The sequence below is a fragment of the Loxodonta africana genome, chromosome 1 (genome assembly GCF_030014295.1).
Source record: "Loxodonta africana isolate mLoxAfr1 chromosome 1, mLoxAfr1.hap2, whole genome shotgun sequence".
Lineage (NCBI taxonomy): Eukaryota > Metazoa > Chordata > Mammalia > Proboscidea > Elephantidae > Loxodonta > Loxodonta africana.
In genome coordinates, this window is record NC_087342.1 from 175642279 (window position 1) to 175667737 (window position 25459).

At 40.6% G+C, this 25459-nt stretch overlaps 1 protein-coding gene and 1 long non-coding RNA gene across 4 annotated transcripts in view; one reads left to right on the plus strand and one right to left on the minus strand.

Moving 5' to 3' along the window:
* The window catches only part of LOC111749181 (uncharacterized), a 136510-nt gene that overhangs the window by 59514 nt on the left and 51537 nt on the right, over nucleotides 1–25459 (plus strand). The window lies entirely within an intron of this gene.
* The window catches only part of TRAF3IP2 (TRAF3 interacting protein 2), a 54187-nt gene continuing 51629 nt past the window's right edge, over nucleotides 22902–25459 (minus strand). Inside the window, exon 9 of the mRNA XM_064289916.1 lies at nucleotides 22902–25012. Coding sequence (XP_064145986.1) covers nucleotides 24866–25012 — 147 coding nt within the window. The 3' untranslated portion in view covers nucleotides 22902–24865. The remainder of the gene's footprint in view (nucleotides 25013–25459) is intronic.

Consider the following 25459-nt stretch of genomic DNA (forward strand, 5'->3'; position numbering starts at 1 on the left):
GGTCCTCATTTCACTGAAGAGAGGAGGAGGGCTGCTGAGATCCCAACACCTAGAAGCTAGGTTGGCTGTTGGAGAAATCCGTCATGAACATTAACTCTCTAACTAATTTAGAAGTTATTGGCTCAAGACACACAAATTGGTCTAATGCTCAGGGAACTGCTTATACGGCAAAGAGAAAAGACAGAAAATGAAAGTGTGGCCATGCTTCTGATAAATGCTGGTTATTTCTCCATGTCTAGTTCTGCCACTTATTAGTCAGGTGGCCTTGGATAGGTCACTCATCCTTTCTGAGCCTTGGCTTCCTCTCAGTTCCTCATCTAGAGATTGGGATTATAATAATATCAAGCCTGCAAGATTGTGTGAGGACTAAATGAGATGGAGTACATAAAGCCCTAGTGTAATGCCTGGATCACAGTAGATATTTAGAATATTTTATCTCCCATCTCACTGTAAACATGTCTATGTTTAGAAATACACTTCTAACCCTCTCTCCTCCCTCAAGAGAGAAAGGGGAGGGTGAGTGAGAGAGTTATCACAGTGATAACAGTATTCTATATACTCTGTCCTTGAATATGCTCAGATTTTAGGATATTATGGGCCATATTTACTTCAGAAGCATTGCCACCCCTTTATAGCTATTAAAAGGACAGAATGGAAAGGGCACATCAGAAGTTGTCCTTGGTTTATCTGTGGATGAAGGAGGAACTAGGGGAGTCCTCCACGTAGCCTTACTTCTTCCTCCAGGTGAACTGCTGAAGGCTTAGAAGGAGCAGCTACAGTATGGTCAGGCTGGCCAAACCTTGTCCTTGCACTTTGCATAAATAATTACCAGGTCTTTAAAGAGTGGGTGCTGCTATCGATGTGGCTGATAATCATCATGGAGACCAAGAGAAATTTGTGGTGAAAAAAATTACATTTTATTAAGCTTTGGAACAAGAAAATATGTATGTAGGATAGACTTATTAGTTTCTAGAAATCAAGGAAAACTCATCCATTCATTCAGTCATGGAATATTTATTGACAGTTGCTATAGTGACAAATGCAGTTCTAGGTACTAAAGTTGCAAAAAGCAAAACAAACCAGTTGCTGTCAAGTTGATAATGGCTTGTGGCGACCCCGTGTGCATCAGAGTAGAGCTGTGCTCCATAGGATTTTCAGTGGCTGTGACTTTTCAGAAGTAGAACACCAGGCCTTTCTTCTGAGGTGCTGCTGGGTGGATATGAACTACCAACCTTTAGTTAGTAGCCAAGCACTTAACCGTTTGCGCCACCCGTGGACTCTACTGAGGACATAGCAGTGACTAAAACAAAAATCCCTGTCTTCTTGGAGTTTATATTAAAATAAACAAGGTAAGTTAGTAAAATATATAGTATAGTAGGAAGCAATAGTTCTCAGGGGAAAAAAAAGGAAAATAACGTCAGTGGGGATGAGGTGTTGACATTTTAGATAATGATGTCCAGGGAGTGTCTCACTGAGAAGGTGCTTTTGAAATGTTGGAGCCAGCCATGAAATATTTGAGGTAAGAACTTTCAAGGTACAGGTAGCAATAACTGCAAAGGCCCTGAGATGCGAGGGTGCCTACTGTGTTTGAGGAAGACCCAGGAGGACAGCGTGGCCAGAACTGAGGGATGGAAGGAAAGTAGTGGGAGATGAGATCAGAAAGGAAAGGCCAGTTGTGTGGAGCCTTATAGGACATGGTAAAGACTTAGGCTTTTACTCAGACTGAGATGAAAAGCCACGAGAGAGTTTTGAACAGAGGAATGACAACATATTATACAACTCATTTTTATTGAGTGCTTACCTTGTTAGATTTTAACTACTTTATTTGTAATCCTTACAATAACCTTATGAAGTAAGAACTATCTTCCCCCTGAGGCCCAGAGGTTAATTTAAGTAACTTGCCTGAGGTCACATAGCTTGTAGGGACTTGGCCAAAATTCAGACCTAGGGAAATTCCCCAAATGCCTTCGAGACCCTTGATGGAGTATTTTTTCCTCTTTCTTTCTTGAATTCTGTATTCTAGAACACGTTTATAATAAAATTACTTGATAAAAAATTCATTCATAAATACAAAGCTTCTTCACTTAAACTGATAAATATTCCCAGTGTTTTACTTTATGATTTCACATTTTTTTAAAGCTCTCAGATTACCATATTAGCAAGCATTCTCATGTATTTCTCTTCAATTATGCAGATCGCTATTTCCTTTTTGCTGCTCATACAGAGGTTGACTGGGAAAATTTTTATTTTATTGTTTACAACCTTACCCTAATGCTACCTAACTCACTACTATATGATTTGTCATCTATAATTTATCATTTTCCTCTGTGATTAGATGAAATGCCCTTTAGCACAATCCACAGCAAGGTGAGCACAAGTCAAGCTTGCAAAGTTCTAAATAAAAGAATTTCAGAGAGTTATTCAGGAATATTAAACGTTGATTCATAGAGCTGACAATACCAGGGCTGCCCAGTTTAACAAACATAATTATTCCAAGACGTTTTCAGAAGGCATTAAATTTCAGCACCTAATTTTCATAATCTTTTAAGGAATTCCAACAAAAATACCTTATTTACGTAAAGGCTCTAAAAGCAGAATTTTGAGTTCATTTCTCTGCAATTCACTAATGCCAAGGCTGAAATAATAGACATTTTAGAATACAGGGCACCCAGACTCCCTTTTACTGTCATGTGGCTCTAACATTCTATTGTTGTAGCAGGAGTCCCTGGCTTCTGGGGCCATTTGTATGCTGATTTTCCAGAGAGAGCCCCTCAAGGATTCTTACTTTTGAGTAGTACCTACCATGACTTCAGTCCCTGAAGGAAGTGGGGGGAACAGAACGTGAGAACAAAAACACCTGAAGGAAAAACCTCTCCTAGTAGAACTGTGAACTCGATCTAATTGTAGGTTTCAGGCAGACCATTTAGCTATACCGCCAACTAACTGCAGACATAAGCCTCACAGGTGCCTAGCATTGAAAAAATACTACCCAGTCATAAAGAAAAACAACAAAATCTTCTATCTTAATATTTTCTTTCAGTAAAATACATGATGCGTAAGAATGTATGTGTGTGCATGTGTGTATGCACGTACACACATACATGCATGCTCATGTACAAGGATTTATGGCATTGAAACAATGGAGATGGTCCAAAAGCATTTCTTTTTTTTTTCATAAACTCCATTTAACTTTTCCTTCTAATCTTTCACAAACAAAAGGACTAATAGCCCCAGGCTCAAGACCTCAGAAACCACGTTACTGACTGATGTATGTGAAAGTGAAATACAAGACATTTTTGGTTAGAAGCTCTAGGTGGTAGCTATTTTGTTATTGAAACAACTAAATCAAATCTAACAAAGGTCTTTTGAGAGGAAGTGGTTAAAAGGGCACATTTTGTGGCCAGGAAAACCACAGTAAAGTATTCCAATTAGAAATAAATTAGAGAGTGCTATATTTTTCTGGAAGGGTCTGGAAGTCAAACTCTTGGCTTTGAGCCGCAACTGATCTCCACCCACACTGACCCTGAGTCACTCCCATCTCTGTGTGAATGCTACAGTTGCTGCCAGACCTCCCCATTCCTACACAGCAGAGAGCAAGGGCTTTTTCACCAGTGACTGCTAGCCAGCATCAGAGTCAGAAGAAGGTTGCCAAGGTAGTAGGGTGCTTTCTATAATGCTCCAATCCCAGATTTCTGTCTTCAAAGCAGGGCTTTGAAACAGTTCAAACCATTTCAGTCATAGCCAACAACGGAAAATCGGAACAGATCTGAATTTTTAAAATTTGTGTGAAGTGGAATGATAACCTGAATGGGAAAAATTATGGATGGAAGCCTTGGAATGGGAGACTCAAAAGAGGCATAGTGAGCCCTTTCAGGAGCCAGATGCAGGAAATTGGATTACTGGCAGGACTGTGGACAGTGATACACATTTGAAATGGCACAGTCTGCTGCCATCTTTGAGTGGGGCAAGGCCGCTTCTGACTTTGCTGGTCAAGAGATTTGGTTGCTATGCAATGTGCACGCTGCCTTTGTTTTCTGAGAAGGAGATTAAGTTTCTAGCAGGGCTTTGACCCATAATTTTCCTGTTCTTTTATGATTCTGGTTCACCAACATTTAAAAAAATTGGGGGTCCATTTGGGTTTCACTTAGGGCATGACTGAACCAGTCAGAACTGGCTTGAAGCCCTGCTTCAAAGGAAAAGTTACTAAATTCACTAAATCCAAATATATACATCTGACATATTCTAAAGCCTCTGAAAGAAATCTCTTAAGCTGTTTTGTTACTAGAAGATTGAGCTGTCATCATCCTGATTATATTTTTTATTTTCCTTAAATTCAGCAACTCTAAATCCATGACACTCATTGGTGTACAAAAAAAATTTTTTTTTTCTCCTGTTTTCATAATCAATTTAAAGCTTACAGCAGTGACATCTTGGCGCTTTAAAAAAAAAGCACTTTACATTGTGATTAATGGCTTTACACTAACATCTGATGAATATTTTTAAAACTGTTCCTTAGATAACCTGTGCAGCTGACATGTATGGTTGGTGAGGAAACTGCGGCTATGAAGTGAGTTGTTCAAAACAGCCGAATTTGATCAAGATCTGATGCACTCCTTGACCTCTTTAATATTTTGTTCTTTTGACAACATCTACTTGTTCTTCAGAGCCCTGGTGGTGCAGTGGTTAAGAGCTCAGCTGCTAACCAAAATGTCGGCAATTCCAATCCAGCAGCTGTTCCTTGGAAACCCTATGGGGCAGTTCTACTCTGTCCCATAGGGTTGCTATAAGTCAGAATCCACTCGACGGCAGTGGGTTTGGTTTTTGGTTTACCAGTCCTTCAAGGTCTAGCTCAGTTCCTGCCTCCTGCTCAAAGTCTTTCCTGACAATTTAAGTTACCACTGAATTCTTCCCTCTGGGACCAGCTAAAGCCCTGTTAGTGTTGGCATTATTTACTTTTATTTCTCCATTCACTATCTGTTTCTTAGGGACCCAGAAGCATCTCGAGCAAGTGTCAAGCTGTACAACTCTTGGGATAGGGTCGTCACTTGTGTTTTTTGGCTTCTACACCACTGTTTTATACCACCCCTGGAGAGTGGAAGACACATTACACCCCTTGTGATTGCCGTCATTAGGGAATTACCAATGAGTATAAAGAGAGAAAAATAAGCTAACCGAATTGAGAAAGAAAAGAAATATAGAAAGGGATGCGATAAAAGAGATGGGGAGGAGACCAAAAACCAGTAATCCTATCTCTGAGGTAAATATATTTTTTAACAAAATATAAAGAATCCTTGCCAGTGCATTTAATTGATTACTTGCACATCTTACTAATGTGTGCTCTTTTAGGGAATTGTATGCAGAAATAACTGCCTTTCCAGTTTGAATTAAGAAAAAACTGGAAAGGCAATTGCTTTGGGGGAAAGTAAAAGCCTTATAACACTGGTGCATTGTATACGGCAGTAAAAAATGACAACTCAAAATGAGACAAACTTCTCTCTTATGTGATCAGCTTGCTATGCCCTCAATGATTCCATGAGATTTCACGTTTTATAGGCTGAGCTTTCCACTGGCAGCAACTGAAGCAGTTCATTATGCACATCTGTCACATGACCTACTTCATCAACCAAATGGAACTGGGAAAATAAGTCACCCTAACAAGATCCTTCAGTACACTCTTAAAAACTGCTTACAGATGTACTCTTCCTCTGTAGGCATACAATGAGTTTCCTTGTGCTGTGCCACATGATACAGGAAATGCATTATCCTCATCCAAATTCGGGCATACCAGGAGGAAGCACGTGAAAAGAAAGCGACTCACAAAAGCACACACAGCTTTTGCAAAAGTCCTTAGAGGGGCTCACACACCGATTTATGATAACGGCAGATAGAATCTCAGGCCTCTGAAGCTCAGTTCATTACAAATGCTAATGTCCACACAGGGAAAGGAAACCACTTCAGCATTCAGCATGGACACAAACACTGCTGATGCTCATTATTTATAGCTGTCACTGAGTTCCCTCAGCAGTATGCCAAACCTCCATTTGTGTTATAACTTTAGCCACTTTATGTGCTTTCATGACTTTCTATGTTATGTACCCATAACCCAAGTTTGTGCTTTCAGACTGTTTCTGGTGGAATAAGCGGCTACGCTTCTGACCTTGAATCAGGAACCACTTTGTTCACGTTCAGATCAGATAGAATGCATTGTTTTTGTAGATGACTCCAAGATTAGATGAACTTGCCATTGCTAAATCTTCTTATTTCAGGTGGTACAATCAGTTTCTCATTCATTCAGTCAGTCAAAAAATATTTATTGAATACCTACCCACGTGCCAGGCACTGAAGATACAGCAGTGAACATACAACAAAGTCCTCCTCTCATAGAGATTACATTCCAGTAAGAGGTGAGGGACAGAAGAAAAAAATAAATATATGATATGTCAGAGAGCGTGTCAAGTCAAAATAGGCTAGATTATTTCATGGTAGTAAACAACCCAATCTTTCAGTGAGTTTATTTCTCGCTTATACTGCATGCTCATCACAGTTCAAGTGGGGACTATGTTCTGTGCTGACTTCACTCTGGAACCCATGTTGCCTGGAGAGCCACCATCTAGAGCATGGCTAGTCTTGTGAGAGGTGGAGAAGATAGAGTGGTGAATTGCACACTGTCTCTTAAAGCTTCTACCTGAGAGTGACACATGGCACTTCTCACATTGCACTGGCCAAACCAAGTCACATGGCCAATGGCCACACTCAACTTTGAAAGAGTGAGGATGTACAATTGTACCATAAATTTGTGAAAATTAGACACATCTGGTGGTCACCCTGTCCCAGATGATGGTGATTGCTGTGAAGAAAAAAAGCAAGCTAAAGGAGATGGTGCCTGAGTAGGGGTTTTCTATTTAACATAGGATGGTCAAGGAAGGTCTCTCTGATAAACTAATTTGAGGAGAGATGGAAGGGAGAGAGGGCCATTTGGATGAGGGCAGGGGTGACTTTCAGTAGAGGAAACAGCAAGGGCACAGTGTGCCCAGTATGTTAAAGGAATAGCAAGGAAGTCAAGATGGCTAGAATGGAGTAAGCAAGGGGAAAGAATAGAATATTGGGTCAGAAAGATAATAAGAGAGTTATGGGATACAACTCATTGCCGTCGAGTCGATTCCGACTCGTAGTGACCCTATAGGACAGAGTAGAACTGCCCCATAGGGTTTCCAAGGAGAAGCTGGTGAATTTGAACTGCCAACCTTTTGGTGAGTGGCCAAGTTCTTAACCATTGTGTCACCAGGGCTCCAACACAAGGTGAAGCCTTATTGTAAGGGCTATGGCTATGACAGGTTTTTGTGCAGAGCATGACCTGACTTAGATTTAAAAAGGTTCCTTATAGTTGCTATCTGGAATACATACCAAGAGGTCGAGGGTTGAACCAGGGAATGGTTAAGAAGCTCTTCCAATAATGCAAGTGAGGTAAGAAATGGGTAGTGGTCAGATTCTGGATACAATCTGAGGGAGAGCCAACAGAATTTGCCAATGGATTGGATAGTAGGGTATAAGAGAAAGAGAAGATTGAAAGACTTCCAGCAGTCCAGTAACTCCTGAATGTACATGAGGATTCTCAAAGTTGGCAATATCACTACAATGTATAACCTCCCCCATAAATGAACAAAGAGTTGGACAGTCAAGTGGAGATGTGGTTGCTGGGCAGTCTACTTGATTCATATACCAGCTAAGGGACTCCTGTCCCCTCATTGGCCTCATATCTGATCTCTCTTAGGGTTTATGATCCAAAAGCCAGAAAAGTGAGATTTATCATTGGAAGTAAAATAGGATCTTATGACTGGCCACCTCAACCTCACCCCACCTTTCCCTTCTCCTGTGAACCTCAGATATCACTACCAAGAAACCCAGTAATTATAGCATGGGGTTTATCCTCAATGGACATGTCACCTCTAGTTCTCCTGGAAACAAGTTGACTAGAAATTTTAATGAATACAATAAAACAGCATTGTGGTGCTCCTCTGAATAGCGTGTCCCCTCTTGCTACTCACTGTCTTCCTGTAACGTGATTCTTCCTATCACACTAACCCATAGCCCATCATAGCAAACCTGTAGTACAGAGTAAAACTGCTCCATCTGGTTTCCAAAGCTATAATCTTTATGGAAACAGACTGCCACATCTTTCTCCCACTCCTCCTCACCATCACCCAATAAATGGCCACTAACTCCCTATACCTCGGCCTGCTCTTATGTCTTCCCCAGCGGAGCAGTTCGTGAGTTGAATGCAAAGTTTGCCAACTAGTATCAGGGAATGAATAAATAAAAGCCAATGTTGTTTATAAAGACTATATTTTGGGGGTATTCACACTCAAAAGGATTCATCCATTCAAAAAATACTCTTGAACTCCTACTGTATGCCAGGTACTTCTTCTAGGTATTGGAGACACAGCCATGAACAGAACATATATGTAATTCGTATCACTGAAAGCTGGGACAGCATAGAAAAGTATAAAGAAGATAAAATTTCCACTAACTCACCACTGAAACATAACTTTAATAATATTTTGCCACCCAGTCTTTTTCTAAGGGTATATGGCCTTCCTCCCTGCTCATTTGAATGAATTTACAACTTTGGGCCTTCCCTGTATATTTTTTCTTCTTATAAAAATAAAACATAGCAGATGCTCAGTATGTGTTGAATGAATGAAAGAACTAATTATAGAAACTTAAGAAATAACAGAGAAGCAAAATTTTTTTAAATGAAAGTCACTAATAATCTCACCACTAAGAGATATCACTGTTAGTAGTTTAGGTTGTTCAGTATGGCTTTAAATAATCAGCACATTTTGACAACATTGCCACATTACAAATGATTTACTTTTAAGATGACAACTTTTATTTCTTGCTAGTTTCAAAAGCAATATGTCATTGCTATATATTTTAGAAAATACTGAAAACTACAAAAGGAAAAACTAAAAGTCATTCATAGTCCCACTCTCCAGAGATTACTGCTCTTAACATTTTAGGCATTTTTTTCCTCAGTCTTTTTTTCTGAGTAGTTCAATAGTATAATTAAGAACCTGAGTAAGTTACTTAGCCCCTGTAAACCTCAGATTCCTCATCTATAAAATGAAACTAATAATACTCAACTAGTGAAATTGGTGTGAATTTTAAATAACATAATGTATACAAACTGCCTAGTCCAGTATCTGACACACAGTAAGTACTCAATATTGGAAGTATTATTATTTTGTAAGATATTTCTACATAGTTAGTCATACTTTATACATGAATTTTTATCCTCCTTTTTTTTAAAACTTAACATTATATCTTTAGCATTTTTAGTGGCTACATAACACAAAGTCAAAACATGTTTAGTGGCTACATAACATTTTCTCGTCTGAATGTACTATAATTCACTTAAGTATACTCCTGTCCGAGCCCCGGTGGCTCAGTTGTTAAAAGCTTGGCTGCTAACCAAAAAGGTAGGCAGTTAAAATGCACCAGCTGCTCCCTGGAAACCTTATGGGGCAGTTCTACTCTGTCCTGTACAGTCGGTATGAGTCAGAATCGACTCGACAGCAACGAGAGAGAGAGATACCCCTGTGATTGTTAAGGTAGTGTGTCAACTTGGCTGACCCATGATTCTTGGTGATTTGGCAGTTATGATGTAGCTTGGCAGTCATATAATGATGTATTTAATCACTTCTATGATGAGATCTCATATAATGTGATCACCTCCACGAAGGGATCTGTTGTGAGTAGCGAATCAATTGAAAAGGAGTTTCCTTGGGGAGGTGTGGTCTTCATCCAATATAGGTGGACTTTCTGGCAAGGCTCATGGGCTTTTGCTGCTATGGAGCCTGCGTTGGCTGCTGTTCACCTGGCTTCCAGTTCTTGAGACTTGAACTAGCGGCTTAACTGCAGTCTTGGCTGCCAATCTTGGGATTTGTTGGTCTCTGCAACCTGTGAGCTGAATGCCCACTGTCTGACCTGCTGATCTTAGGTTTGTCAGCCCTTGCAGCTATATAAGCCAGGAGAAGCCTCCAGCCTGACCCACGGACTTGGGATTTTCTAGCCTCAAGAACTGCATGAGTCATTTCCTTGATATAAACCTCATGTATATATATTTATATTTTTACACAGCATCAGGATTGGAGGAAGACTCATTAACAACCTTCGTTATGTATATGACACAACCTTCTTGCTGAAGGTGAAAAGGACTTGAAACACTGATGAAGATCAAAGACCACAGTCTTCAGTATGGATTACACCTCACCATAAAGAAAACAGAAATCCTCACATCTGGACCAGTAACCAACATCATAAACAGAGAAAATACTGAAGTTGTCAAGGATTTCGTTTTACTCGGATCCACAATCAATGCCCGTGGAAGCAGCAGTAAAGAAATCAAATGATGCGTTGCATTGGGGAAATCTGCTGCAAAAGACCTCTTTAAAGTGTTAAAAAGCAAAGATATCACTTTGAGGACTAACGTGCCTGACCCAAGCCCTGGTATTTTCAGTCACCTCATACGCATTCAAAAGCTGGACGATGAATAAGGAAGACCAAAGTAGAATTGACACCTTTGAATTATGGTATTGGCGAAGAATATTGAATATACCATGAACTGCCAGAAGAGTGAACAAACCTGTCCTGGAAGAAATACAGCCATAATGCTTCTTAGAAGCAAGGATGGCAAGATTTGTCTCATGTATTTTGGACATGTTATCAGGAGGAACAAGTCCATGGGGAAGGACATCATGCTTAGAAAAGTAGAGGGTCAGCGAAAAAGAGGAAGACCCTCAACAAGATTGATTGACACGGTGATTGCAACAATGGTCTCGAACATAAAAATGATTTTGAGGAGGGTGCAGGACTGGGCAGCATTTCGTTCTGTGGTACATATGGTCGGTATGAGTCAGAATTGACTCAATGGCACCTAACAACAACTATATATATTTATACATTTTACTGGTTTTGCTTCTCTAGAGAACCCAGCCTAATTCAACTCCCTTCTTGTTGACCTTTCTTTTTTTTTTTAATTTTAAAATTTTGAGACAATCTCTAATTTTCAGAAAAGTGGTAAGTACAAAGACCTTTTTAACACCTGAGCCATTTGAAAGGAAGTTGTCAAATTGATTCCACCATCACCCCAGAATATTTTAATGCACATTTCCTCAGAGATATTCTCTTATATAGTCCTAGTTACTGGTTGCCCTTGAGTCTATTCTGACTCATGGCGACCCCATGTGTGACAGAGTAGGACTGTGCTCCATAGGGTTTTCAATGACTGATTTTTTGGGGGAGTAGATATCTAGGCCTTTTTTCTGAGCCACCTCTGGGTGGACTCCAACCTTCACCCTTTCTGTTAGCAGTCAAGCACATTAACCATTTGCACCATCCAGGGACTCCTATATAACTCCAGTACAAACAGCAAAATTGGGGAATTAACAATGATACGTTGGGGTCTAAGCCTCATACCTCATCAAGGTGCTCCATGGCTCAATGTATTTTATTTCAAAAAGGTTCCAGTTGAGAATCACATGTTGCAATTATTTATCATGTCTCTTTAGTATTCTTCGGTATGGAACAGTTCCTCAGTCTTTCCTTGACTTTCATATTCTTGACACTTTTGGAGAATATAGGCCAGTTATTTTGTAGAATGCCATTCAATTTGTGTTTGTCTGGTGTTTTCTCATGCTTAAGTTATATGTGCTTGTCAGGAATAATCACAGAAGTGATCCTATGTTCTTCTTACTGTGTCTCATTAGGTGGCACACCGGCTTTGGCTATATAACCTGTGGTGGGCCTCCTTCCTACACAGATACCCTTTTACCCCATGTGGGCTCTGAAATCCCACACCGAGTTGCCCCCTAAGTGGATAGCCTTTGTCTTAGTCATCTAGTGCTGCTATAACAGAAATACCACAAGTGAATGGCTTTAACAAAGAGAAATTTATTCTCTCACAGTCTAGTAGGCTAGAAGTCCAAATTCAGGGCGCCAGCTCCAGGGCAAGTCTTTCTCTCTCTATCGGCTCTGGGGGGAAAGTTCTTGTCATCAGGCTTCCCCTGGTCTAGAAACTTCTCAACACAGGGACCCCAAATCCAAAGGACATGCATTGCTCCTGGCCCCTCTTTCTCGATGGTAATGAGGTCCCATTCTTCTCTGCTAGATTCTTCTTTTTATATCTCAAAAGAAATTGACTCAAGATACAGCCTAGTCTTGTAGATTTGAGTCCTGCCTAATTAACACAACTGCCTCTAATCCTGCTTTATTAACATCATAGAGGTTAGGATTTATAACACATAGGACAATCACATCAGATCACAAAATAGCAGACAACCACTCAATACTGGGAATCCTTTTTGGGAGACACGATTTAATCCATAGCAGCCTCCTTGCCTTGCCCAAGCTCTGATGCCTCACTCCAAGTTACCCTTCTGTGGAGATACCCTCTTTACCCTGCCTGGACTCTAACAGTCCACGCTAGGCTATTCCTTTGCAAGAATGCTCCCGTCACCCCATGTGGGGTCTGAAACCTCATGTTGAGATGTCCCTCCATTCTCAAACTGCCCAGACTCCAACACCCTGCACCAAGCCATCCTTCCATAAGGATACTCCTCTCACCCCACTTGGTTCTGACACTCTGTGCCAAGCCAACCCTCTGCAGGGATGACCTTCCCATCTTGTGTGGCCCCCAACACCCTGCACCAGGCCTCCCTCCCACATGGATGCCCTCCTCACCCTACTTTTATGATATTATAATCTTTTAAAGATTTGTATTGCCTATGTATATAATATCAATTTTTCCTAAAACTAGAGGAGTCCGTAGATATGTTATTGATGGTCCATCAATAATAATTGTGTTTTCATTTCAACAACAATCTAAAAAAAAATTATATAATAAAATGTAAGCTTATCTGGCTCATTTGAGTTGATAATTTTATAACCACATACTTTTAGTGTCAGTGCTTTGTGTTTAAATTGAATTGGTACAGTATGATCACTTAATGTGACAATATTTAACTTGTAATGCATTGGTAGTTTTTAGGTTGGCATGTCTTGGCATCAAAATAACAAAAACCATCTTGCTCTCTGTTAGATAAGAATTATATTGAATTTTCTTACCAGTTATAAACTGCTGTTTTTCAGTGATAAAATGCAATTGGGTTTAGTCTCTTAATTTATGTAATAAAATGATTTTGATTTTCCATCACAAAAATGACCGTACTACTTTAATTGTCTCAGGCTAATGAGAAAAGAACAGGGCCAACTTAATACACAAATGATGCATTCATGCAAAATGAAGGCCAAATGAATCATGGGTGCCCAGTGTAAATGGAGTTTTATAATAATTCAAATAGAGAAAATTGCGTTATTACAGAGCACGTGGTAGTATACACTGAACTCAAAAGAAGCCAGGCAAAGCAGTCACTTTATTCAGGTTGTGTTCAGATGCACTGGTTGGATTCTATGTTTATATGACATATCAACTTGCAGATATTCTCTGTGATGAACTTTGTATGAAAAGTTTTTTTAATCATTTATCAATATTATTTTAGTGTTTAAATTTTCAAAACAATTGGGCCAATGAAAATAATCAACTAATGGTTTCAAATGAGTAACCTTATGAGGTGAAAATTTATAATAGTGGTAATGATCGTGAGCAAAATAACTGTCCATCACGCTCAAAATCAAATATTTAAGTCAACAATTGAAACATAAAATGCATAGACACATCTCGGTACTGTTTAATCTGACAATCGCTGTTTAATTTCAGCAAAATGTTACCACTTTTGCACTATATTAATTTTTTTTACTTTGAATTTATTGGGTGGTTTTGTTTTTATTTTATCTGTATATTTGTTTTATTCTCACAGTTTTTAAGGAGCTATAAGCGTAAAGCGTAATATGTAATTATACATTTTTACATATTTAAAAGGCAACATAACGAAAATTATTTAAGTGAATATGGGAAGTTTTAGGAGAACTTTTTTCCTTTAAAAAAAAAGGCTTGAAAAACACTAGTATGCTAACTCTCAGGAGCCTGGTGGCACAGTGGTTAAGTGCTCAGCTACCAACAGAAACATTGGCGGTTTGAACCCACCAGCTGCTCCGAAGGAGAAAGATGTGGCAGTCTGCTTCCATAAAGATTTACAGCCTTGGAAACCCTACGGGGCAGTTCTACTCTTTCAGCTTAAATGCTTGCTCAACCAGCCCCACCCTCCTTTCCCATTCTGGCCAGATAATTCAGAGTGGGCTGTGCTGTAGATGACAGTGATACCTCATTTCTTACAAAAGCAGAGCCAGAGAAGAGCAGTTATCCCAACCTGAAATCTAATTTTTCTTTTTAGTAATAGGTACAATATGAACACAATACTGCCTTTCAAATTATTGTTCAAAATATTTTCAAATTCATTATCCTATTTTTGAGGCTCCATTGTGACTCTCCGAACTAAGTTTCCTTTAAAGTCAAACACCGTTGCCAACGTTTGGTATGTCTTTAATAACAGCAGCCAGTGCTGCCGGCAGGTTTCCTCCTTAGCAAGATATTAGAGGAAAGAAGGCTGTCTCCACATGCCGTGATTGCTCCAGAAGTCTGCTCTGGCCTCTCCCAGGCCTTATTAAGAAAACAAACTATGCTGATCAGCCCAATCTGAAAAACTAGATGGAAATTTTAAGCTTAAAAGATTCTATGTTGCCCTCTTCTAAGGCTTCGTCTTAAAAATAAAATTGTTTTTGAGGATTTACAGTTTGACTTTTTGGAAATAAGATAATATTCAGAAATCCCATAAATGATCATTAATTATGGGATAGAAAACAAGAAAGGGCAAGAAAGAAAGGAAAGAACTAATTGAGTATTTACTGCATGCCACACACTGTTCTAGAAACTTTACATCATTCACCTTCCCTTGTCCTGACAACCTCCCTGCGAATCAGTTCTGTTGTCCCCGTTTTATGGCTGAGACTTTGGGAGGTAAAGTAACTTGTTTAAGATCACACGACTTGTAAGTAAGTGAACTGGAATTCAAACTCAGGTTTGCCTGATTACAAAACTCATGTGAGTGAGAAACATGTTAAATAACAGACTCAGCTTGGTCAGTGTTTTCTGCCACAGATTTGGTTTGGGGAACTTAGGTGATATTCATTCACAGGGAGAGTTTCTTTACACATTCCAGCAAATTTTCACTTTCTGCTTTCTTGCTCGGTTAGTCATATATTTAGCTCACAGGCTCAACTTCAAACATTTCTCAGACCCCACTTAGCAGAGTGCAGAAATCCATTTGCTCTGTTCTGGCTGATCCCAGCACTAGCCATGTTTTTGCCTTCCAAATGTGAAGGTTGTAGTGAATAAAGCACCTTCCCACCTTCTCGCAGCATCTGTCTGTTTTTTCTTGAGGCTTGGATCTAGGCTCCTTTCTATAGAAGCTGATATATGCCCTGTGGGCTGAGTTGTCATTTATTGATTTAATATGTACTTTTTGTGGGGCTTCGACATACTTTTCCCATTTCTTACTTTCTATATTCTAATCTCTGATCTCATTTACAGGGTGATTTATAGGGGTTTTGGATATTATAATCTAAAGGTCTTCTGTTTATTACGAAAAATCTCCAGTCACCTGCTTCTTTGAAGATCTGACCTTGAAACTGCCTAAGTGCAGTGAGCTCAGCCGTGGATTATAGTGAAGGTCAGGGAAAACAGACTAGCTGGCTCACTTTCTTAGCTTTTACCATACGCTGCCTTGGGTGGTTAATGATCTTTCACAGGTTTATGTCATAGCTCCCCAGCTAGATTTTAAATAATTGGAGGGTAGGAGGTTCTATCTCACTGTCTCTATACCAAGCATAGTGCCTTGCACATGTTGTTGTTGTTAGGTGCCGTCAAGTTGGTTCCGACTCATAGCTACCCAGGCACAACAGAGCGAAACACTGCACGGTCCTGAGCCATCGTCACAACTGTTGTTATGCTTGAGCTCATTGTTGCAGCCACTGTGTCAATCCACCTCGTTGAGGGTCTTCCTCTTTTCCGCTGACCCTGTACTCTGCCAAGCATGATGTCTTTCTCCAGGGACTGATCTCTCCTGACAACATGTCCAAAGTATGTAAGATGCAGTCTCGCCATCCTTGCTCCTAAGGATCATTCTTGCTGTACTTCTTCCAAAACAGATTTGTTCGTTCTTTTGGCAGTCCATGGTATATTCAATATTCTTCACCAACACCACAATTCAGAGGCATCAATTCTTCTTTGGTCTTCCTTATTCATTGTCCAGCTTTCACATGCACATGCACATGATGCAATTGAAAATACCATGGCTTTTTTTTGGGTCAGGCGCACCTTAGTCTTCAAGGTGACATCTTTGCTCTTCAACACTTTAAAGAGGTCCTTTGCGGAAGATTTGCCCAGTGCAATGCGTCTTTTGATTTCTTGACTGCTGCTTCCATGGCTGTTGATTGTGGATCCAAGTAAAATGAAATCCTTGACAACTTCAATCTTTTCTCCGTTTATCGTGATGTTGCTCATTGGTCCAGTTGTGAGGATTTTTGTTTTCTTTATGTTGAGGTGTAATCCATACTGAAGGCTGCGGTCTTTGATCTTCATCAAGTCCTCTTCACTTTCAGCAAGCAAGGTTGTGTCATCTGCATAATGCAGGTTGTTAATGAGTCTTCCTCCAATCGTGATGCCCCGTTCTTCTTCATATAGTGCAGCTTCTGGGATAATTTGCTCAGCATATAGATTGAATAGGTATGGTGAAAGAATACAACCTTGATGCACACCTTTCCTGACTTTAAACCCATCAGAATCCCCTTGTTCTGTCTGAACAACTGCCTCTTGATCTATGTAAAGGTTCCTCATGAGCACAATTAAGTGTTCTGGAATTCCCATTCTTCTCAATGTTATCCAAAATTTGTTATGATCCACACAGTCGAATGCCTTTGCATAGTCAATAAAACGCAGGTAAACATCCTGGTATTCTCTGCTTTCAGACAGGATCCATCTGACATCAGCAATGATATCCCTGCTTCCACATCCTCTTCTGAAACCGGCCTGAATTTCTGGCAGTTCCCTGTCGATATACTGCCGCAGCCATTTTTGAATGAGCTTCAGCAAAATTTTGCTTGCGTGTGATATTAATGATGTTGTTCTATGATTTCCACATTCAGTTGGATCACCTTTCTTGGGAATAGGCATAAATATGGATCTCTTCCAGTCAGTTGGCCAGGAAGCTGTCGTCCATATTTCTTGGCATAGACGAGTAAGCACGTCCAGCGCTGCATATGTTTGTTGAAACATCTCAACTGATAGTCCATCTAAGACAGACTAGGAAGAAGGACCCAGCAGTCTACTTCTGAAAATCATTAGCCAGTGAAAAACTTACGAATAGCCTTGCACATAGTAGGCAGTTAATAAATTGTTGGAGATTGTTTGCTGATCTGTAAGCTGCTGTGGGTGCTGCTCAGCTCTCACCCTGTGACCTTCCTGGGATTAGCTTTTGAATGACAGTTTCATTAGAAATGGTAGCATGATAAAACCAGACCTCAGGTGCTCACACTGGGATGTCAGAGACTAAATGTGTTTTTTCAAATAATAGCACACTCAGCTGCTAACCAAAAGGTTGGAGATTTGAGTCCACCTAAAAGTGCCTCAGAGGAAAGGTCTGGTGATCTGCTTCCAAAAAATCCACCACTGAAAACCCTATGGGGCACAGTTTTACTCTGACACACAGTGGTGACCACAACTTGAATTGACTCAATGGCAACGGTTTTCTGTTTTTTTCTTTTTTTTGAATACCCAAAGACCCAGTTCAGAATCTTAAATTTTAAAAACCTGAATGTGGAAAGGTCCTGCCCACCTCACTTTGGAACACGCCCCTTAAGCTCATGAAGTCACCTCATAGCATCTTCTATGGCACCCAGCTGGCAGCTTTAGTTAGGAATGCATTAAGTTAGCCACCTACTAGATACAATATGAAGTGCCCGAAATACTTCCCTCCCTGACTCTATCTTGGTGCCCAGAGGACCTAAATATTAGGCCTGTCCTTTACACTGAGGCCCTGACAAGGCCCGTGTAATGCAGGCTGAGCCGAGCCCCACCTCGGGTGGGAGGACGTCAGCAGGAATTGAATGAGTGAGTGGCTAACCATGAGGGAAACGTTGTGAGTTACATGTGCAATTGCCTTCTTAAACAGAGTAGGAAGAACACGACATAACTTTCTCCAGAAGATTAAGGACAGTATTTTTAACACCAGTCATTTGCTGTGAGAGTTGTGATGTTTTCAGGAGCTTTTGAGGTGTGTTTATTACTACAGCATGTGTATCTGGGTCACTGAAGCTGGACATTGTGATGTGGCTGTTTTGATCTGGCCTGGGTTAAATTTAGGTGTCAGACTGTTTTTACAAATATTACTTGGTAATTTTTAAAAAACTGAATGTCAATGGTTTGTTTTTCAGGCCGCCCATAACATTTCCATGACAAAACCATCCTGTCAAAATGTCAGCTGTCATTTCCATCAGTATGTCAGACCCTAGCCCCTTCCCACTGTGGTCCTCCTAAATTTTCAGCTTCTAACCTACTGAGGGCTGGGAAAACAGCTAACTGCACCCATTGGACATGAGTATAAAGTAAGAATAAGTATCATCGAGTGAGGATCCAATGGTTGTCCTGGAAATAAAAGCAGAGGAGGTTTAGTCCCTGAAATTTATGACACTGTTTTGCTTGGGAGAGTTAGTGTATTAAACCCTTTTTGCCACTGACACCATACCTTGAATTGGTCCTTCAGGTGGCCACTCTTTTCTTATTAGGGTCAATGGTAAGGTGATGTGTGAAGGGGCAATAGGAACATCATCTGAGAGGTGGGCCTCGATGAGAAGGCAGGGGTAGTGGGGCTGGGTGTCTTGTTAGGTACTTGAGAGAGAAAAGAAGGAACACAGATAGATGCAGGAGAGGGTTTTGGTGCTGCTGAATACAGACTGCTGGTTGGCAGCTTTGTGTTGAGCTGGCTGGCCGTGGCCTTACAAGCCCTCCTCAGTTCAGTTGTTTTGCCACAAGCCTTGTTTGGAAACTGCCTGTGTTCTAGGAGCTCATGAGTGATCATCTTGTTTTGAAAATAAATTTTAAGCTAGAATGGAAATTTTCTGTTAATCACAAGATGAGAACAATGAAAATACGACTATTCTACTTTATCCTTACTTTTGGCCTGTAATAATACAAAGAATACTTTTCTTTTTTAACTTAGGATGATTTTATAAAGTCTCTGCATTTTGTGTACTTTTGGGACACAAGAGTAGTCCACCCCGGAGCCCATTTGAGAGGGATCTTAAAGTTCAGGGAAACAGCAGCTCTCTGCAAGTTTCTGAGAACTGAACTCCGTAGATGACAGATTAGAAGACAGAATCTGTTAATCCCTGAACTCAAGGAACACTTGGCCCATATCCTAGATAACACAGGATGCTGAAAATTGGTCAGGTCCCAGCCTCACCTACACACACTTCTCCTCTCCTCAGAGGAATGCAGCCAGCGTGAGAGCCGGGCCTCCCCGTTCAGCCTCGATGAATGCATGAACAAGCGACTTTCACAGAGGGCATCTGCTGGTAGGTAGCAAAGGCCAGACAGGTACCTGTGGCCCAGCTGCCACTCGATGAGGCTTGCTGCCAAGCCAAGTGCCAGCTTTTTCAAAAGCAGCCCTTTTGATAACACTGAGTACATTTCCCTCACTAGAGCCTTGGGCTGATTGAGCAACAGCCAGCTTCTCCCGGTAACAAAGAGGAGGGGAAGGTAATCCAAACACAGGTTTTATTATAAAAACCAGGGAGTGTGAGTAGTATATTTATTCTGTAAGATAACACACCTGCTCTGTGCCTGGGAGGCTCATTTCCATCAGTTGCCATGGCAAACTCGTTATACTTCAAGGCCATGTGGCTTTGTTTCCTTTGGAGATCTGGTCCTTGTCCTACCTTTTCTAACAGCTCTAGCACAATGACATGGAAGCCTGCAACAGCATAATTGATTTCTCCTTCCCTCTATCAACAGTTCACATTTGTTCAGAGAGGACTGAGTCTGCCTTCTCCTTTGAACTCCATGCTAACCATGAAGGCTTGCTTCAGAAAGCCGTCCTCATTAACATTCCAGGTCCCCCTTCCCTGTCAGTGATAAACAAGCCCTGCATCAATGGCCTTCCTTCCAGTTTTACAAATGAGTGGCTCAGTTCCATGTTTTGCTGCCTATCCAGGTGCCCAGGCATACAATGCGGGGCTAAGAAGCACGCGGGAGGGACTAAAAATAGAACAGCAGTTTTGGACGCATACCAGAGCAGCTACTTCATCTCAACTTGCTTTGCACACTAAGCCTAATGGGATCCATCAGGCATGAGCCTCTCTCTCTCTCTCCAGTGCTCCCCCTCCCTCTCTCCCCAGCTGCCTTCTACCATCAGTGCCTTCCTGGTGAAGGGAGCAAAGGGAGGTCAGGCAAGGGGCAAGAAATGAGTGCCCTCGTGGTTATAGTTTACAAGTCCTGAGAGATTTGGGGGCTGCGTTTATTCCTTTCACACAACTAAGAGTTTCTAGAAAAGAGTGGGCAGGCCTAGAACATGGTCACCTTTGCCTAGGCACACTTTGTTCTAAGAATTTTGTTGTTTTGCAGAGGCTCGAGTATCACTTCCTAAACACTCAAACAAGTGTGACCTAGACCCATACTCATAAGCTCCTTGAGAAGCTAAGTAGATCACTAAACTACCCTTAGTGCTCCTCTTAACAGTCCCACCTACTTGGCTTGAGACTGAGAATTCGGGAGCAAATGCAGTCACAGATGGAGAGGCTGTGGCACACGCGGGTAAGTTGGTTGGCAGCACGACTGCCCAGAGTCTGCGATAGCCACCAACCTACCAGCAAGTATCCTGTAATTTTATCTGAAAGCTTTTCCCAATAGAAAATGGAACAAATCAGTGTGAAGTTAAGAATATGCTACCTCACCTGGGCGCGAGGCCTCCCAGAGTGCTCGATGTTTTGATTGACCTAGGCTTCTTTGTGTTGTTGATGTACCTCTCCATAAAGGGTTCCCTTCCTGCAGCCCTTTGCCCTCCCCCCCACTTCCCCCCCACCGTGGGAGTTAGCTTTTCACTATCTGAAATGACAGGCCTTGCAGATGTTCTACACAGCTGTGTATTATTCCAACAAGTGCCACTCTTGTTGAATCAGAAGTGTGAGGGAAAGATACTATCACAGTATTTAAAAGTAAAAACCAACTTAATCGTTGTTGTTTTGAAGATTGGCCAAATAAAACTAAAAGAATTTGATCCAATAGCAGATTTTCTCTGCAAGCTTCAGGTGTCAACACACTTCAAATTGTGCCTTGGTTTAAAATAATAGCAGTATAAAATAAATAGGCCAGGCCACTTCAGGAAAAGTCACACTACATATAATGATAAAAAAAAAAAATAGCAATAATTAATTCCCCAAAGAATTTCCCACAGAACAAGTTGCAACATGATCATTTAATTCTCCAGCCACCAGAGGACAGAGGTGCATCTTCCCTCAGGCTTCCCATGTTCCTAAGGCTCAGTTTACCTCAGGGAGATACTGGGTCATTTGTTGAACAAATCTACCATCAAAAACCAGAAAGCTTTCTAGCCTCACCAAATTCATGTCTACAGAACCAGGGCACCTGGGTTCTACCCCTAGGGTCAAGTTGGACAAGCCAATTCCTCTGGGCTCTGCTTTCCTTATTTATAAATCAAGGCTGTAGAGATATATGGCTTCTAGATCCCCTTCTGGACTGAAAATTCCATGACAGAAATAAATGATTTAAGAACTAAATTTATTTTGGTGCTTTCATTTTCCTTTTTGGTTTATTTGTTTGTTCTGTTTATTTGGCTGGTGGGCTCATACTGAGCTTTTTATCTTGCAAAATAGTACAAATTTCTTCTTTGTGGTATTTTTCCACACTCTAACCTTTCTCTTTTCATTTGCCACTAGGAGGTGGGCCTCACTGATTCTTCTTGGTTCATTAAGAAGAAACAGAAAGATCCTGTGTTTTGAGAGACTCGTTCTGGACCATTTCCCAATGGTCGTAGGACTTTGCGATCCATTTGGCAAAAGTGATGGTGACAATGGGGTGTTTGGCAAAGGAGATGAGGTGGTTGATGAAGTGGCTGGGGTTGAGAAAAATGCTCTTGGCAAAACATCATGAAATAAGATCTAGAATGTTCATAAGGGAGAGCTTGCATCCCTTGCTGAGCTGACTCTAAGAACTGAATCTAAGGGTGATTTATTTAGTAGAAAAAGAAATAAACAAAAATATTTTTTTCTGAGCACTGAGCTGAGAAATAGCTAGTCTAATACTTTGATTGTAGCCATATACTGAGATGTCTTTGAAAAATACACAAGTTAAGCTAAATAAGCAAGTATTTTGAAATCAGTCACTAAAATTAAAAAGTATATTTTAAATCAGTAACTATTAGACAAGAACCTAACCTTGCATTCTGCACCTTCCCCCAGCCCCTCACCCCCATCAGTTTCAGACTGGATAAAGCCTTGAGTTGAGAGGTTATTTTTACTAAGTCAGCCTACCCTACTTCCACTCCAGAAATACCTATAGATGAATTTATGAGGACCAGGATAACGTCTAAATAAACCAAGCGTTAATCTTAGTGTCAGTGCTTTAAAATAGTTGTTAAAATTCCTTTATGTTCTTGGTATCACATTTCATAGAAACTAGGTTAGCAGCCAAACTTTCATCATTTGACCAGGTGGTTGTGTGTGCAGTTTTGTTTTGTTTTTCTACCGGTACCACGAGCTATAAAACTTCAATGTGTATTTGTGGAACAACAGGGACCTTCCCTCATCATTCACCTGGGGTAGGAAGAGTGAAAGCAATGAGCGTTTGAGGACTCAGGACAGGTCTCCGAAGGGAGGAGGTGATAACATCACATTTTTAAACCTTTGCAAACCAGAAACATTTTTGAGTCATAATTGCTGATGTCATTTTATTTACAAGTGTGTGTTGAATCCTTAATGATGGTATCATCTCAGATCTAAAAAATAATACAAAGAAAGAAAAAAGACTTGAAATTTGTGGTTAGGGTGTTTTCCAGGCATTTCAAGTTAACCAAACAAGAAAGTCAGTTCTACCAGGTCTCAGTACTACAGAGATAAAGGCACTTGTCATAGAGTCTCATAAATGACTACTTAAGGTGTGCTAGCTTGTCTCGTCTTTCCCTGTTTTTTAAAAACAAAGACATTCACCTCACCCAGTAGACATCTAGGCTATGAGGTAAATGAAACTAGTGTTCTTTATAATTATTAACAAAGTTTCTTATCTATAGCTCGTAAGTATTTGCCTTTTGCCTATAGTGGCATATAGGATTGAACTATCTCCCAGCGCAGTTGAGCCTTGTTTAAAAGATTAGTTAGGTGGACAGATAAGGGGAAGCAGTAGCTTTCAAAAAGTCTTCGTATTGGCCTACCATCTTGAGCTTTAATTAAAATTATCCCACTTTGCTCTATGGCTTGTGTATATTTTGTATACATATGTACCTATTTTATATATGGATGTGGGTATCAGATGAGCAAAATAAAAGATGAGCAAAATAGATATATATATTTTCCAGAATTATTAATCTGAGGGAGTTATTGAAGATATATATTTTTTAAAGAATAAAATGTCCCTCTTAAGAACAATGTAATTTTATCTCCTGGAGATATAATTATGAAAATGAGAAAGAATGACAGGAACAAAGGCCATTGGAAATCAGATGAGCAAGATAGATATATAAATATAGTTTCCAAAATTATTAATCAGAGGGAGTTGTTGAAGTTTTTTTTTTTTTTTTAAGGAACAAAATGTCCCTGTTAAGAACAATGTAATTTTATCTCCTGGAGATATCATTGTGAAAATGAAAACTCAACAATCCTGAAAAAAGTATTTAGAATTTAGGTCCTACAACCTTAAACCTTTTAGGGTCGTTGGAGACACTTTTGTCTGTGTCATTTTATAAATGAGTACCTGAGTCACAAAATGGAAGGATTTGCTGAAGGTCACACAGCTAGTTAGTAGTAGAACCAAAACTAGAACACAGATCTCCCAAACCACATTTCTAGCCTGCATTATACACCCTCTGTCACTTCATGTGTACACACAGATGTTTTTACATGTACACTCGGACCCTAAGAACTATGATCATACTATTCAGAATCATGGTTGTGGGCTGTATGAAACTGTTTTGTTAAAGAGCTCTACTGTAAGAATAAAGTTTTTGAGATTATGTTAAAAGGGGTTGTTTAACTATCTGGCTTTAATCTTTTAATATATAGTAGTCTGTTACATTTATCTACTATTACCTGTAAGCAGCTTTGTTAATGTCTCTGGAAGTAACTGCCCATATCATTATAAATTAATATCTATCTCCTTTGAGATAACTGAAACACAGTCTTACAAAAAGTAAACATTTTATTTATACACAAATCGGTTTGGCCTGAGGACACGCAAGTATCTGGGTAGCTCATAAAAATAGCCTTAAGTGATAGGAGAGTGTTCGTGGTCCTTTACATTTATTGCAACATCATTTACATTATCTATTTCCTAAGCATGGCGAGGCCTGGAATGGACACTACAGACTGTTAGGAGGAACAAGTTGGATATCTGCTCCTGAAGTGGGTCTAAGAGGCAGGGAGTGCAAGGCAGCCACCACCTCCACTTCAAAGACAGGCTCTGTAGAAGTCTCAGGAGAAAGAGTACTTTGTACAACAGGTTTTTGGAGGTTGAAGTCCCCCTCACGGAGGGACTGAGAAACAAACAGCCATGACTGCTACCAACCAGCCTCAGCTAGAAGAACACTTGTCAGACCAGGGCCCCAGTGATCTGGGGATGGAAGTGTCACAAGGGTACCACCTGAAGGGTGGGCAGAGGCCCCCGAGGAGGAGCCACATACTCTTCTTCTCTCAGCAGCCGCAGCAGGATGTTTTTCTTATTCTTGGGCCAGCTGTAGACGTGAGTGTTCTGAAGCCAGGTGGGCACATGTTCCTACAGAAGGAAGAATGACAGGAGCAAAGGCCATTAGAGAAAAACCTGGATTCCAGATCCCAGGCGTGGTTCCCAAACATCTATGCCTTTCCCTTCATGGACATTTCCCAGCAAACTACCCTGGGAGTTGTGCTGTTTTGCTTTTGGAAAGGGCTCACATGTGAAATACTCTTGGCTTCAAGTGCAAGCTGTAGATCTCGTTATGGAAACCACATGTACACAGCATTTTCTGTCAGTCTCCCAGGCTACCTGCCCTTTGCATAACAACGAGCTTTTCACCACCTTCAGATAAAAGGGGGACGACAGAGGTCACGCAGAGTGTTGTGAATTCCCCCTGTAACTTGGGAAGAAGTGTGCCAAGGCTATGGGCTTAATCAAATTCATTATCCTTTCACTCAAGCCTCAGGTCTGGCCCGCAGTAGAAGGAGCCCACCAGACCTCAGTTAC